Raw genomic sequence first — 18005 nt, 5'->3', positions numbered from 1 at the left:
TTGGCTGCTAAGCGAAAAGCCGTATAACGAATCAATTATTCTAATACAAATTCATACAAATTCAATGGGATCGGTTCCAAATTTGTTAAATATGTAACATGGTTTAACATTTATAATGCATTTTATCTTTTTATTTCATTTAAATCAAAAATACATACATAACAAGTACATACATTTGTACATAAAATAATAACAGACTCCAAAAACCAACAATAATCCATAAACAAAAATGAAACAACTTCATGTTACATAAAATATGTGTATGAATACATACATATTTTTTTTAAATGGCTTTAATCTGAAGACGATGAAGAAATGGTAACCTGCAGATCACTGTCTTCTCTCATTTTTCACTGGTAAGGATGGGCCTGGCTTAAAAAAATTGTCCAACGTTGTTTGTCTTGCCTTTTTGTCTCTTTCGTTCTTCAGTGATTAATAACAGCTAATGGCTGAGTTAATTCCTCGAGAAACTTTAGCGCTACGTTCGAAGTCAGGATCGTTTTCAAGGAAGATGTTTATTCCTTGTTCGAAATAGGAAAAAGCTTTTGACAATTTTTTTGATGTTAGCTCTTTGAATACAACAGGCTCTGTCTCTTCATCAAATGCTGGTTCTGCTTGCAACTGAATGAGTTCCTTATATGAAAGGGGTTCCCTATCAGCTTCAAGTAGATCAAGCACATCACGTTCGTTCAAACCTTCAAAGCCGAGATCATGTGCTAGATCCAAAATGTTTTGCCTAATTTCAGGAAGGCAATTAACTTCCGCATCAGTACTTTTTACACATTCTGGCCATATTTTTTTTCAAACATGGTTCATTGTTGTTAATTTTAATTCCTTCCATGATTCACTGATGCTGTCAACAGCATCCTTGATGTTATAGTTTTTCCAAAATGTTTTAATTGAAGATTTACCATCGGTTTCCCCTATAAGTTGTCGGAAAGTTCGGCGTAGGTAATATGCTTTTAAAGTGGCTATTGCACCCTGATCCATTGGTTGGATCAGAGCTGTTGTATTTTTCGGAAGGTACTCAATCATGACATCTTCAGATAGTTCGGATAAATTAGTAGGATGCCCTGGTGCATTATCCAAAATTAGCCAAGCCTTGTTGCTTAAGTTATTGTCTCGCAAATATTTTTTCACTTCTGTGCAAAAGTGATTTTTGAACCAATCCTCTAAAGTAGCTTTAGTCATCCAAGCTTTCTTGTTGGATCTCCATATGACGGGTAATTGATTTTTATTTAGTTCTTTAAGAGGCCTTGGATTTTCGGACAAATATATTAAAAGTGGTTTTAGCTTAAAATCACCCGCGGCATTTGCACCAAGTAGCAAAATTAATCGTTCTTTAGACACCTTATAACCAGGCGCAGATTTTTCGGTTTTTGAAATGTACGTGCAATCAGGCATTCGCTTTCAATAAAGCCCTGTTTCGTCTACGTTAAACACTTGTTCAGGTTTATGACCCCTCTTTCAAAATTCCCTTTAAAATGTTGGGATATTCCTTCCTTAGATGCGGCCTCATCGGCGCTAGCTGCTTCACCTTTCATCTTAAAATTCTGCAAATTAAATCTATTTTTAAATTTTTTAAGAAATCGACATCGAAAAAAAGTTTTTTTGCCGTTATAGCGAAACATTTTAGGCCGTATATCGAAAACGTGCCTTAATTGAAGAGAGCCGTTATAGCGAAAGGCCGTATAAAGGTATGGGTGTATAGTGATAAATGCTTAGTTAGCTTGTTTAATATTTGAATACGATTATTGTATCTTTATCCCATTTGATCAGTTTAGATTATTTCAAATATCAATATGATATAATAGGATTTGATTTTAATTTAAAATATTATTTCCACACGATGCTTAAATTATTTGGGCTATTTATAAGAAAGTTATAGATCTGGAAGTAGTGAGTGTGAGTCACTAAAAGCTCAGGCGTCTTGCATATATGTAACTCAAAATTGAAACAATGTTCTAAAATTGTTGCTAAGTTACTTCTACCGCACTTGTCTTTGAACACCATCTCGTTTTGGATAGACTAGAGAGAGTTCTTGCATATATTAGCAGAAAATTTTTGTGCTGCATGAACACTCACAAAATCTACTTAAAAGACTTTGAACGACCTCTAATATTAATACTTTTACCACGGCTCTGAAAAAGCATTTTTTGTATATTTTTTTATTACTTTTGAGACACACCTGGTATGGTATATACATAAATGTATATCTTTTACTTCTTGTAATATATAAAATTTAATTTAAAAAATAGTGTTATGTTAATACTAAAAACTTTATTATATATTTTTTAAATTTGCAGGGTCCAGAGTTTTGCAAGAACGGAGCTGGTGATTGTGGACGGCGCTTGGGGTCCCACTGCGGACATGCTCCAGCTAGCCGTTGCCAAAAAGGGTTGACTTGCCGCTTTCACGAAAGGAACTCCAAGCAAGGTGTATGCAAAGGTATGAGCACTTATTTTTATAATTTCTTTGTTTGATTGCCGATCGATCTAATTTTCCCTTTATTGGGCTATGAAAAATCCTATGTTTTCACGTATCCGAGGTACTTTATTTTTCTTCGTTTGATGTTTAAAAGAAGTTCTTGATCGGGTCCTATGATTTGGTCAGTGGGTCTAAAGATGGAAGCGCTTGTTCGTGCGTTCACTTTATATTTTATAAACTCGCTTTTAAAGCGAACTTTAATCTCTTAATCGCGGTCCATTTCATTATTTATCCAACTACACAAGCATTTTAAATGCTTCATCCTCTCAATTTTATCTCTGTATAATTTTAAGCTCACCGGATTAACGGAGAGCTTGCTTATTATCATAAATTTTGTTTAATCGATGTTCATTCATTTTATTTATTAATTTATTTCACACAATTTATTTTATTAGAATTATTTATTTTTCATGATATTTACATATTCTATGACTTATCTGAATAATCTAATATTTACTGTATTAAATTTATCTATATGATTCATAGAGATAAATGAAATAGTTTGGTGTCCACTGCTAAAAAAGCCCGCTCAGCCTCCACAATCGTTGGAGGTACTTGAGATATTTGTAAACTAGTTCGAGGTGATGATAACGTGAAACGCCATTCTCAAATATGATATTTTTTTCTTATTACGGACATAAGGCTAGTGTAATTTTTAATTTTTGGTCATTAGTTAACCTTTCCATTAATTTTATAATTTATTGTCTTAAAGTTTTACGAGTTGTTACGACAAAAGTTATATCAATATTAATCTCATCATATAGTTTATGATTTAATAAATATGTAATCGTATCCGTTAAATATATTCGCCTTCGTTTATTTAGAGCAATTAAGATATCTGAGCTTAATGCAGATATAAGCTCGGCCAATTGCCTGAAAATTTAAGAATTGCGTCGGCTAAGCGCTAGTTTCAAAACTTCTATAATTTATTTATTTTCATTTAACGTTACCGATAAATCGTTTAAGTCTATTTGCGTTTTAATAGATGTTCTTAAATAAAAAATCGCTTTAACATATTATAAAGACAATTATATCTAGTTTTACAGTCTAATATACAGTGGGTTTCCATATTAATAGAGGTATTAGCTCAGTAGAGTGATGTCACACACGGATGAGCTGCTAGTTGTTTATTATCACCTCCTTGGCCCCTCCCCTATTCGTGCGCTCTGACAGGTTTTTAATAGGATTCATGTCAGGAGAATTTCCTGGCCATGGCAGGAGATTCTCCTGACATGAATCATGGCACTTGCACTTTTTTCAGCCAGAAATGCAGTGACACTCCTGGCTTTATGGCAGGATGTGGAGTCGTGCATGAACATATACTTCTGGCCATCAGGGAATTATTCTCCGACTTGAGGATTTTCCAGTACTTGTCTGTACTTGTCCTACCTCATAGTACATTGCACGATGTAGATGCGCCCCATCCTCTTGGAGGAGATGACTGAACACACCATGATATTGACAGAGTGTTTGACCGTATAGAATTTCTCCCCTGGGCGTCGTCAGACAAGCGATGATTTGCCCACCAAAATTTGAAATGTGGACTTGTCAGAAAAGCTCACCTTCGAAATTGACTCGATAAAATCGAGAAACTTAGCTAAAAAGTTTTTTCTCATTCACATTATTTTCCAGACCTTGTTTCTCTTAACTACTATTTATTTATATCGATGCAACACGATGCATCAAAATGCCGAAGATGTAAAAATATATCTATATACTATTTTAAATCAAAGCTAATGAAATTAAAAAGATATGTTTCAAACAAATAAAATAAAAAAAACATTTAAAAGTGTTTTTTTTTGTTTTATTGAAAAAACAATATTTATTTCAGAATTATTTAATAGATGCGGTTAAGTCAGAAATTGTCCAACACAACTGATATTATATATAGTATATAAAAAGTATAGTTACAATTTTATATCTGGTACTGAGAATATTGGTGAAAACACTAGTACTTTTTTGCAATTTTCGTTTCACCAATTTAGTTGTGGTCAAAAGCGTTGACACACATTCGAATTTCTTTTAAAGTTCGGCAATATATTATTAACCTTTTGACGGTTTCCACCGCTTTTTATAGAAAAAAATCTCGAATAACAGATCCGACTGACCCAGTTCTGAAAAGGTATCAACGTATACACAACAGAGCAGACATTTTAAACTTTTCAGCATCCTATTAAGAAACGCTGAATAATTAAATGTAGCTTAAAAAAAACACTCGTAGCGATTTAATTAAAAAATATTTTTTTTACAGACAAAAGGATTTGGTTAAATTAAATTTTATAACAATAAATATTCTTATTTACTTTGACTGATAAACATTCTTAATATTTTAAGATTGAATGTGAATTTATTAAATAATGTCTGGACTATGTTACAATGAAAAGAAAAAATAGTTCGAGGTGTTCATAATGTTATTCGACGGATCGAAACAAGTTTAATTAAGAGATGAAAAAATATATGTGGGATAAAACTAATTTATTTTAGGTGTCTACTATAACTGATATTTTTTTAAATATTATTTTTTAATTGTATAATGGCCATCATGATGCTTTAGAGTTTAGAGAATACTGCAGATCATGATTTTTAGTGAAAAGTTATTTATGTATTATATAAAAAATATTTATTTAAGCCTGGCTTTATGCAGTATATTGGAAAATGTTAAAATTGTTAAAAATGTAAATGCCCTATTTTATAAAATTACTATTAATTTATGTAGATAAAAAATATGTTCGGAGAAAAAATATAAAACTAATACTGAACTGGCAGTTCGCCTTTTTATCGATTAAAGATAAGCGAAATGAGTTTACCGCATGTAAAGTAAAAAAGTGCTATAACGGTACAAATTTAAAACTGCTGTGAACAGACTTGAATTGAAAATTCTGAAAAAAAATGAACACAATCAAACCGAGAGCGCTGTGTTTAGAAAAAAAATTTTAAAAGGGATTGTACGTGACCCAGAACAATAAATTGCACGATTTAACTCATCTAATACGTGAAAAGCTGACTCATATTTTATATATTTTTAAGTATTTAGTTAAATTCATTAAAAAAAAATATTTGATTAAATTATCAGATCGAAAAAATTTTAAGCTCCTAGGCTAGAAACCAAAATTTATATGAGCTTAAAAAAACTAAGAAAATCCTATTTATTTGCATGTTCTTCATTTATCCGAATTTATTATAAGTTTTGTCATTTTTCGTAAATTACTTAAAAAATGTTTTACTAATGAGAATAATGTAATAATAATGAATAATTGGTGTTTTTGATATAACGTTCCATCAAATTGAAGTACAAAATTCGTCACTTCCTATCGTCAAATTTTATCTTTTAATACGGATCAAAAATTGTGATTGTGCGTGCGTGCAATCGCACGCTCTTATCTCTCACTCACTCACTTAACACGCAAGCGAGCGAAAGGGAAGAGATCCCACTGATCGGGCCTGTAGCTATATAGCCACTAGTTTGCAGTTTTCGAGTGCATAGTTTAACGGCTTTTATTTTACGGCTTAAACGGCCTAATTTTTTATATTTTTATTAAAAACAAACGTTTCTTTAGGTCACAAAAACTTATTACCGAAGTTTATGTGTCTTCATTCTCTTGAGATTTTTTCGGTTTTCAACTATAAAATTATATGAAAAGTTGTTGTCAGACACGTAATAATTTAGATTTTGGACAGTTACTCCTTCGAATTTTAATGTTTCGAGAATATTTTTGGATATTTTGGTATTACTATTTTAGGGGGCGTAGACCTAGGGGTTTTTGACCCCGCGGCCAATGAGACTCTTCGGTGAATCCTATTAAATTGTTTATTAAGTTATAATTATAATTTTGACTATGACGATTAAGGCGTGTTTTCGCGATGAAGGTGTGCAGGTGATGATGTCTCAGGGCTTTGTGGCTGCGTGCGGTGATTGTCAGGTGTGATCTTCAGGTCAGTCGGTGAGGGCGCGTGGCTGGTTCCTCCGGATGGCTGCTGGTAGATCTTGGCTCTCTGATCGTCTGCGTTGCTGGCTCTGCTGGTGACGTCTCTTGTCTCGTGCCTCAGCCGTCTAGTATCTCGGACCATCTGGCCTCTCCTCTCCGGGCTTATATCCTTTTAGTTCAGCTAAATAAGGGTTTAACCTCGGACTAAAAAATAACAAGCTGAAATTTGCACAGACCCTTGTTTTGGCGTTCTAAAAATAGGGTGAATAGTCTCATAAGATATCGTGTCTGCTAATCAAGATATTAAAGGTCAAAGGTCATAAAAATCGTTTTATTTTTCAAATATCACGGCTCCTTTGCGTCAAACGTCTTTTAATTTTTTACAAAACTTATAGAACATGAAATTTTCTACAGGTTTGTAGTAATTTGTTTCTTTGTATTGTTAATGGTTTTCGAGATATAACGCAGGGAGTGGGAAGCGCGCATTCGTTTATAGGATAAGTTACCTGCACATTCTTCTTCAGTTTCATAGGAAACATCGCAAATTGTTATCTTCTCAATGAACCCATCTAAAGCATTATAGCTTTCAATCTCCTTATCTTCAAAAATCATCATCGATAATGCAAGAAGTAATAGCGTATGGCCTCGGATAGCCACCGGACTGCGGTGTGGTAGAGCAAGTCAGGATATTTGGTTTTATTTTTGATGAAAATATTCACGGAACTGACAATAGTAAAGTTTACTGTTGACGCAACGGTTCAATATTACATTATTGATTGAGATATTTCCCACAAAGTACCTGGTGGTCATAAAATGAATACAATGCATAGTAAGAGGCTTCGAACACCTTGCATTTTCCCAAGCCTCATGTATATTTTAACTAAGTTTTAACCCGCTTTGCACATATTTTTATCACGATAGAATGTGACACATTTTAGTCGAATTCACTTCAGATTGTACTTTGATATCGTTTTAACTTATTAAAAATATTTTCGTCTATTGCTGTTTTATGAAGTTTACTTAATTAAGAATTTTTTTAGTCGCTTCAAACATACATCTAGCACTGACTCCTTGAATAAACAGCAACAACTAGTATGGTAGTAAGGTTAGTGGTTCCTTCATGGCTTTTTTTTACAGAGGCGCCACTTTTACAAAATTTTAATTGGTATTTATTTATTTATTTATTAAAATTATGACCATCGTGACTTGACAAGTAAACTTAATATTATCATAAAAAGTGAGATTTGTCATGATATTTCTTATTTTTTATTTATAGTTAATCTTTCGTTACAATATGAATTGGGCGTTAGTTTTATGTGTTACATTATACCAAAGACGGTTCTTGGCTTCAAAACCAAGCGGGGCTCAAACCAATTTAATATCATAAAATTATACATATTAATTACAGTTGAATAATATTTATTTTAAAATATTGTTTATAACATTATTTTATTCGCATAAAATTTTTAGACATTTTTATAAAAAAATTTTAATTTCATTAATATTATATATTTTGTGGATTGAATGTGTTGCAAGGACATTTAGTTTATTATAAGAAATGTAATTAATTACATGTGTTTATGTGTAGCATCAGTTGTAGAGAAACTCACACTAATACTATTTCTATCAATTTTAAAATTTGTGAAAATGTTTCAAATAGTTTCAGAATTTTCAGAATCAGGTTGCTGTCTTCCAATATTTTTTAACGTACCTTAATAGTATAAATTACTAAAGCTTTCAATATCATACGTAACATACAATTCTAAAACAAAATTTATTATCACTTTGTAACGAATACCGAATTAACGAATCTTCAATTTGTCCCCTTAAAACTTTCATACAAAATGTTTTCATTGTAACCAAGACTGATCCTAGTAAAACGAAATATTTTGATCTCAATTTAAGAATGACGTTACAACTTGACACAATATTTCTTCGAATACAGTTCGTCCTTTACTTTGCGTGTGTCGGATGTGTTCACAAGCGACTTTCAAAGTGTTTCGTAAGAGCTATTTTTGATGCCGTAGTAATATGGTAATTAAAAATCAAATAAAATATATCACCTTCCTTACATTCAATATAACAAATTTTTTTCTTCGGTATTAAATATTATGCCTCGAAATACTGAGGCGATATCCAAAACAAATTATAAATTCCAACTATTGTATACTTGAATTAATTTAGAAAGATGTTTTCTGTACAGAATTTCGAGCAGAATATTTTATTTTATCAATTTGATGAGAAATTCGTACATATCTAGGTTGTATTATAAGTTTTTTTTTATTATTAATTCAATATATTATCAACTTTAAGATTCTAGAATTCATAAATATATATAATAAATATTGTTATAATATTAGTGTCTAAAACTAATATGATAAATAAGAGCTTGAAACATACAAAAAAAATGTATTGATAATATATTATTTTTGCATGAGCACGTATAGTTTTGTCAATAAAAAAAGCAAGATAATTTTTGTAATTTATATTTAATTAGCATAAAATCACCAGAGGGGGTCTAGATCCCCCCCCTTCGTAACCCTACTGAATCTGACCCGTTGGCTTTATTTACATTTAATCAGCTCAACACTCAGTGACGGCATAAGTTACCGTACTAGCCACGAGGCAGCCAACTCAGGCCCTCCGTAGGTATATAAAGCTCGCCGAACCAAAATCAATTTTTATAAATATCAATGTTGTTTAAAATGGCCAAATACTACCAATAACATGCAGAATATTTGTCTAAATATTAGATTAAAAAAAAATAGTTGATGCTCGACTCTGATGACCCCTAAAGATTAGCCTCTCTAGGTCATATCCTTTGCAATGAATATTTTTATAGTTATCAATGTACGACTTATATTATTTAGAAAAAAATCTTCAACTAAAATTTAGTGTGTGTTTATTTGATTGGTCAAATGTAGGTTAATTTTTTTCGTGCGATATTATGTATATTTATACATCATGTATAAATGTGTTTTCTTTTGTGGTTGAAATTGCTTGCAAGAAAGGATTCACGATCTTTTATTATTTTGTATTGGTATCGTTTTCGTCGAGGACAACACAATATAAGATATTGGATACAGCCAATATTGTAGAATAGATAGGAAAGAAGGGCAGTCAATATACTTCTCGACGATTTAGGTGATGCAGTATTTGCTTGACACCAAAGTATGATATGTCTATTTGAAGGTATTCCTTTAGTTATGGGCTTAAGTATATTTGAAGCATAAACCCATAAAGTAAAATGCGTATCCAGCTTAAAACCTAAATTTAAAAGTATATTTTTTTATAAAATTTGTGTACATTATTAGATAAAAAAATACCTTATTTTGAATATCATACAATAGTGTAATAACGTATTTTTCAGTTATAAATATATTAATAATATTTATTCATCGTATAAATTTCTTTTCACGAAGAATTAATTAAATCCATGTTATTGTGTATATTTACGATTGTTTCAATTTATTTAAACAATTGTTTGTAACCTATGCAGGTAGATTGTAAAAAAAAATATTACACACCTTCAAAGGTTCTAACATGGGTCCTCAGCTTTTTGCATTATTTAATAATGACATAATTACAGCAGTCATGAATTCCAGTTTTATTGGTTTATACTATTCATGATCCGATTTTCTAATATTTTTCACGTACACTTCCTAGGCGAAAAAAAAATAAATACGGAACAATCGGAATATTTTAATCAGTATCTAACATTTTTTGATAATGTAATTTAAAAATTGCTCGATATATTTATAAAGGTTTTTTCTTTAGAAAAAACTATATTTTTTATCATAAAAATTAAAATAAATATTTAAAAGTAGTTTTTATTTTCTTTTTATTGAAATAAAAATATCATTAACAAAACGATACTCATTTTAGGATTATAATTAAAATTATTAATAAAAATATGTTTTTAATAAAATTTATGAATCGGGTGCAATCTGAATTACTAGCCCAATATATTATATAATTTATATACGTAAAGTATATACATAATATATTTTGTTAGGTAAAATGTTGATTTTTGCTGTCTATTAGTAAAAGTGAATTTCTTAAAAATACATAGTATATTTGAATACACAATAATATTTAATTACCGAGCAATATGACACATCAACTTCGTTAAATACAGTACAGTGAAATTAATATAGAAATATTATAGTAATTGCTTATATTGCAGGGTTATATTTTACCAACTTCATTTTTTTCGATAAATTTGACATTTAAAAACGTGCATGACATGTTGAGTTTTATTCAGTCGATACTGATTAAAATCTCACTGACTTTCAATCAAATATGACATTCAATTTGGAAACTACTGTACGCTAGTAAATTAACTATTTTAAAATTAAAACGTATGATTTACTATTTAATAGCAAAACTAATTTAGTTCTCAATCTAACAATTATTAAAAATGACATATATGTATAATATAAATACAAAAAAACTTTTAATATAATATATATACACATTAAATATAAGCAAAATTCCATTAAAAATGCATTAAAAATATATTGTAATGTATTTTTTTTAATACTTTAGACAGTATAAATTGTAACCAGACACGCGAAAGTAGAGGAGGTGAAGGGGCAGCGGCCATAGGCATCTAAATCAGGGGGTGGTAAAAATCGTCATTACAAATTTGCACTTTAAATATAAATTTTATGTTATGGGGCTCGTCATATGATATTGACAGTAAAGATGGCAGCGTTTTTATTAAAACTATTATTTTTTTAATTATTTACCCAAAAATACAATGCCATAGCAAAGCCGTAAAAATTTCCAAGACTAATTATGGTTTTAGAACTTTCATTAGGCCAAGTCCAAATTCGCATCTTGTATATTCTATACTTTACATTTATATTACACTTAGTTTTAAAAATATGATTTTATTAAAGACTTCTGATATGAGAGCATTGGTTAAAGTATATTTAAAACAAATTTTGCTCAATAGAAGGGCGCAAAATTATCACTTTTCAGAAATAAAAAAATTCACATCGAAAGCAATAAAATCGTGTTGTGACCGTGCAGTGCGAAACCAAACGGCGCTATTGATTTTTACGTGGATTTTTGACTTCTGAGAAGGGATAATGGTTTTTGTCTTTTTTTAAAAGTTTTTGACTTTATAATTAAATATACAAAATACTTTAACGGACTAGAATTTTTAAGTGAGATAGTGCAAAAAATTGTTTCGTCCTTTAGATGAGAATTATCCAACAAATTAACTATTTAAAATCGTTCAAGTTATTTTAAGGTTTAATTTACCGGCAAACTATAAAAATAAAAACAACTGTTTTTTTTAAATTTTAATACATATAAGATATTCTTTGTGAGCTGTATTGGCTCATTATTAGAGACTTTTAATTATAAGATATGCACAACCTAGCTCGATTTTAATTAGTCATCACGATGTTCATTCGTGAATCGATCGGAATTATAATTATATAACAATCACTAATTCAGATCTCCCAGAAACGATAAAAAATTAAAAAACACCGAAGTCCGTATGGGATTTGAACCCAAGTCTTTCAGGTCAATAGTCATAAATTTATACAACTCGTCTATCGTCTATATACAATTTTCCAAAGTCAAAAATTGATGCCTAGTATTTTCAAAACATATAACATTATTTTCAAAAGCTTATAAATAGGCGGTACATACATATTATTTGATACACCTATGAACATTTTTTTCATAAAAAAATATAACTATGATTTTACGCACAGTAGCTACAATTTATTATTAAGAACATTTTAACACCATATTCGTTATTCATATGCATTTATAATTTTATTTAACTACACTTAAAAATTATCACATAAAAAGTGAAAAAATTTTAATACCTTCTTTTTTTTTGCATTTTGCCTTAGTTCAGGAGAGTGATGCCACACCCGGATGAGGGTTTTGATGAGCTGCTGCTTGTTTATAAACACCCACTTGGCCTCTCTTCTCTTAGTGAGCTCTCACAGGTTTTCAATAGGGTTCATGTCAGGAGAATTCCCCGGTCATGGCAAAACCTGCACGTTTTTTCAGCCATTGATGCAGTGACACTCCTGGATTTATGGCAGGGTGTGGAGTCGTGCATGAACATATACCCCTGGCCACCAGGGAACTATTCTCTGACTTGAGATAGGAACCGATTTTCTAGTACTTGTCTGTACTTGTTCTACCTCATAGTCCCTGCCACAATGAGGAGGCGTCTCATCCCCTTGGAGGAGATGACTGAACATACCATGATACTGACAGGGCGTTTGATCTTGATTGAATTGCCCTATTTGGGGTCATCCATGTCCACGAAAATTTAGAATGTGGATTTAAATACCATAATCACAAAATTAAAATTTTTAAAAGCTAAAAATACACTAAACTGTTTCAAGTCCTCAATAGTCATGTGCTTGTGTGCTTTGGCCCATTCCAATCGCTTTTTTCCTCATAGTTAACTTGAGGCGAAGTTTTTTATTTGGACGATGATACATGAGGTTTTCTTCAGCTAAACTTGAACAATCAAGGTAAGGCTTTTTGAAATTTTGGAGACAGACATCTCTGATTTTTCGGTCAGTACGAGTTGTGATGATCCGCATTCTGATTTTCCAACGCGTTCCACTTCTAAGGGCAGGTTTTTGACATTTTTTTTCTAAGACCACAGACTTTGAAATGCCTAAAATGGCTACTATTTCGCTTTAGGAATGTTTAGTAATCAATAATAATGTCTTCACTTCTGCATATTTCTTTGAGGACGTGTCTGAGACTTGGCCATACTTTGAAACATAAATTTGGGGTTAAAATAGCAAAACTATTAATTAAAGTAAGATATAAACAATATAAAATATTAAATGGTATTGCAATTAATTTAAACAGCATGAGTAAATAAAGTCTATTCATAGATGTACAGTATGAATTTTCCATGTTGATAAAAAAAATATTAAACGACAGATTAAAATCGAAATACCGGAAAATTTGTCGTTGAATTTTATTTTAATAATATGGTACATATATACATATATATTGTAGTAATGTATATAAGTCCTTTTAACATACGCTAGCCGATTAAAACGCCGACATGTTTGCCGACCTTTGTTGAAGCATACACATGAGTGATTTTGTCATGTGTTAGTAGGTTCGCTTTATATTTACTATATGTATAAGCTCCCGTTAATCGTATCTGATTTACGATTTTATAATAGGTGCATTGCTTTATTGGGGATTTGGTTTTGTATTTTCAGTACCGTCGGCCGAAGGATGTCTCATTGGAAACCAGATTTACAAGCATGGAGAAGTGTTCCAGCTCAACTGTAGAACTCAATGCGTCTGCTATGTAAGTATTTGCTCTCTTTAATAAATTGTATAATAGTTAGGTTTTTAATAAAACAGATTATATTCTCAATGCCGGTGTTTCGTTATTATAAAAATATAATGCTGGAATATTATAAGTATGTTATAATTATATTTTTATATTTAAATACTCATATAAAATAACCAAAATAGTATGAAAAAACAATATGTATATATATATATAAAAAATACATAATGATAAGTTATGATTTTAAGTATATACATATAATAAAATTAGCAACCAATTAAAAGCAAATGTGAATTTAAAGTTAGTTTTTAAAATGTTCGCGCAGAACTCAAACTTTACCGATCGATTCCAAATGTCATTTGCGTTGTATTTTTCTATGATATAAATCATAGAAATATTGACGTTTATTGAATAATTTAATCTTTAGAATACTTGATAAAGTTTTAAAGTTTACGAATCTGATTTATGTAGTGTTTGTAAGTTTGTAGGAATCATGGTTTAAAATAAATAAATATTGTCCTGATCTTCATGTCTGAGGTGTTCATTTTTTTTTGGCTATGCTTGCTGTTGTTATTTAGTTTGTCATGTACAGTTAGTTTTGTAAGATAAAGTTAGCCGTAGGCTATAGGCGTCTCCAAAGCGGGTTTAAATCTAGAATCTGTAACTTTTGATGGTCTGAAGTTGGGTCGGCTTCTTTTTTGTCAAAGTTCCTTCGAATTTAGCGGGTCCAAGCTAGAGAGCTCTTGAAGTTTCCGATCAATATCATCAATACTAATCGTAACTGACTTAGAGCTAGAATGAAGCCGCACAGTCGACTATGCGAAGCCTTCAGGATGTCAATTGATAATGGGACGGTGGATAAGCCCACAAAGAGCGGGTGGGAACGTACGATATTTATTGAAGTTCTGCTGCCTTTAACTTCGATGTGGATGTTCAATAGTAAATGTCAGTAGACGTGATAATATTGTTATGATTATTATAAAACAACATTATTACAAAATACTATATAATATTTATGAAACTTTTTACATTTTTACATATACAAACATATAAAAGTATGTTTCTTCTAATTCTAACGTAAAATGTATATAAGCGCAAAATATAAGTTTTGTTGTCTTGTTTGAAAATAGCGGTTCTTGAATTAAAAAAATATATAATTTACAGATTTTTTACAGACTGTGACAGATTTTTTACGAATAATATAGTAGGATACCAACCGTTGTTTTTGAACATCATTTGAACTTTTGATTATGTGTACAATGTTAAAAACAGTTTTTAAGAAACTAGGGGTGCGATAAAAAATACAGGCTTACTAAATGAATTGTGGTACATCGTACCTTTTATAAAATTTTACATAGAAGTATATAATGTGTCAATCATGATATTGATTTTAGTGTGAAAGCTGCTGCTATATACAATTATCTTATTTCAAATAATATAATTTGTATTGCTATAAATAAATTATTTTAAAAGTCTGCGTATTTTCTTAATCAACCCGTACATATTTAACTTGTCTGCTTTTCAGGCACGCAAATTATTCATCCCTCGTAGTATCAGTAGTTTCGTTGAATATAGCCAAAATAATTTACCGAAGCTGGTAGAGCGACGAATAGTTTAATTTAATTTGTAATGCAATTCTAAAATGACACTATTGCATTTTGGACTGAGAGAGCAAATATAGAAACCATTGACAAAATGATGTCAAATTATAACGATGTCAAAATTTTAATTGGTGATTCGATTCTAGTTAAATATAATGATATGTGTAACATATTGTTTAGTTTTAACGATGAAAATCAATAAATATTTGATAAATATATAAAGAAGTACTTTTTTATTTCTATGACATGTGGTGATAATAGTCAAACTCTAAAACTTCACAGAAAAAATTTTCACCTGAAAAACTTTTAACAGTTCATTCACATAAACTTTAGGTAGAGATAACATTAAATTATTCTTTCAAATTTTTTTTAATAAAATGTGTCGATCAACTGCATGGTTAAAGCTGTCATTAAAATAAATGCTTTTAACACGCGATTGTTGCGTCAGATACAGCATTTATATACACTATGTATTATGCTAATGTATATAAGTTTATATAAATGTATTTATTATTTTAATGAGCCCCTTTTTAAATATATGTATATACTAGGACAAGTGCCACTAAACTACGGGCTACGAGCTGAGAATAGATTTTAAATTTTCAAACCGTGAAATATGACCATATGTGGTGCTCCTATTGCTTCGTATTTCGCTGTGACTTTACGCAGTTTTAATTCTCGTGTTACGCTTTTTGCAAAATTCTGTTCTCATTTGATATTCGTCTAGACGTATTTGAATTGAGAAAAGTGTAGTGTTATTTATTTTATATTAAATTATATACGAAGCATAATGTTTGTATTAAAATACAACAATATACGTCGTCATTACCAAACTAGGTACTTGTCATGATATTCACAATTTGTAGAAAAGCAACAATCTAAATATCAGATCACTAGTAGCTTATTTATAATATAATATAAGAAAAACATTGCCATATGAAAACTTATTAAAATTATATATGATTATTACTGCCTTATTTAAATTTATCGGAATTTCAGTGTGAATAGTTGTTAGATGTTTTCAGAACATTGTGAGTGACATAAATAGGCAATTAAATAGCAAAGCAAGTTATTTTGAAGGATTTTTTGGCTTGATCTAGTTGATGTGCAAAATTTTCGAAATAGCGAATATTTTGTATGATTATGGAGTTAACTAAAAATAGTTACAATTAGTAATTATTTTTAGAAGCGTTACTAGTTTGCATTACATTGAATTAAATTAAGAATAGAAACTAACTAATATTTATAGTAGCAGTGCACAGCGTGTATTTTTTTAGGAGTGCTATTTAACAGGAACATATTTTGAGAAATGTGCATTTAAATATATACTTTGTCGGAAAATGCTTCGTTGCAGAGAGTTTTTCATATGGTGTTTACTGTTCTGGCCAATTTTTGCTCGCACCTGATCTGTCTAACAGAAATGCGCAAACAATTTATTTTATAAATAGCTTATATGAATTGTCATCTTTTCTTAAGAACAACTAGTATTAAAAAATACCATAGAGGAGTCCATACTTTGTTTGAAGTGGCTAAAAAATTAGCTTCTATGAATAGTTTGCATGGAAAAACTACATATGAAAATATCTTGAGAAACTTTTATCAATGTACAATCTGAGGTGAAATCGACAAAAACTTGCTACATCCAATGTTGGTAAAAATATGTGCAAAACGGGTTAAGGCATATTTTGAAAAATATATTATGCTTGTGAAAGTGTTCAATGCTTCTGATTACATTGGTCGACAAATTTTGACGAATGTGTTATCCCTTAAGCTTAAATACATTTTTTATACGAAATGTAAGATTTTTTTGTGCTAGAGGTCATATTTATTTTTCTTTTTTAATAGTATGACAAGTACTCGATGATAAAAACTATACAAATTAACTTAATTTTGTTCGTTTTGCTGCTGATTTGCGCTTGTACGCATCTTGAAAGTCTCTCTGCAACGCCCAGCAATAGTCGGCTAGCATAAATGGGCTCCTTTTTCATTAATACCGCTTCTCTATAGCCGCAATATCCTGACGAAAGCCGCTTTCTGTGCTCGTCGCTGACATAACCGCAATTTTTGGAGGAGAAAACGAGATGAGAGCGTGGAAAGTGGGTTTCTTAATGAATTTAACATAATACTACAATAAAAAACAATGATCATATATGAAAGCTTACACTGCGGTAAAGTCATTTTGGGCATAGATTAAGTAACCATTTATCAACCTGATTTATGTTTTTCCAATGATAGGAAAATTTAAAAGTAAATAAAATCTCTATTACCTTAAAAATTTGCGGAAAATATATTTTCTTAGCTTAAACGACAGTTTTAGCAGCGGTTTTTAAATTTTGATACAAGTGCAGCATACATTTATATTTTTTAAAATGCATTTGAATGTATAATTGAGAAACTTTCACACAACCTTCAATTGAAAGTGATTATTTTGCAGAATTCTCTAAATATGTCTTTCAGGAGACAAATATGATTAACTAAGATCATATATTTGAGTACTTACAGTTGTATTTGGCAGGAATTTTTAAGATTAAACACATAATATCACAATTTCGGGTCAGTAATAAAACATAAGCATTTGCATAAATTTTGACATTAGGAAATGACAAAATTTTATCTCAAAAACAATTACAATAATATTATTAGTAAAGCTTATTACTAGAGAGACATATTTTGAGCAATTTGCGA

General features: G+C 30.4%; 1 protein-coding gene across 1 annotated transcript in view; it reads left to right on the top strand.

Annotated features, from left to right (window-relative positions):
• Positions 1-18005, top strand: part of Ccn (cellular communication network factor protein Ccn) — a 75860-nt gene that overhangs the window by 21695 nt on the left and 36160 nt on the right. Inside the window, exons 2-3 of the mRNA XM_088188394.1 lie at positions 2307-2448; positions 13643-13734. Coding sequence (XP_088044520.1) covers positions 2307-2448; positions 13643-13734 — 234 coding nt within the window. The remainder of the gene's footprint in view (positions 1-2306; positions 2449-13642; positions 13735-18005) is intronic.

The sequence above is a fragment of the Plectrocnemia conspersa genome, unplaced genomic scaffold, assembly GCF_051122295.1.
Source record: "Plectrocnemia conspersa isolate PC_06_02 unplaced genomic scaffold, ASM5112229v1 ptg000006l, whole genome shotgun sequence".
Classification (NCBI taxonomy): Eukaryota; Metazoa; Arthropoda; class Insecta; order Trichoptera; family Polycentropodidae; genus Plectrocnemia; species Plectrocnemia conspersa.
This window is presented reverse-complemented; position numbering and strand designations above follow the sequence as displayed.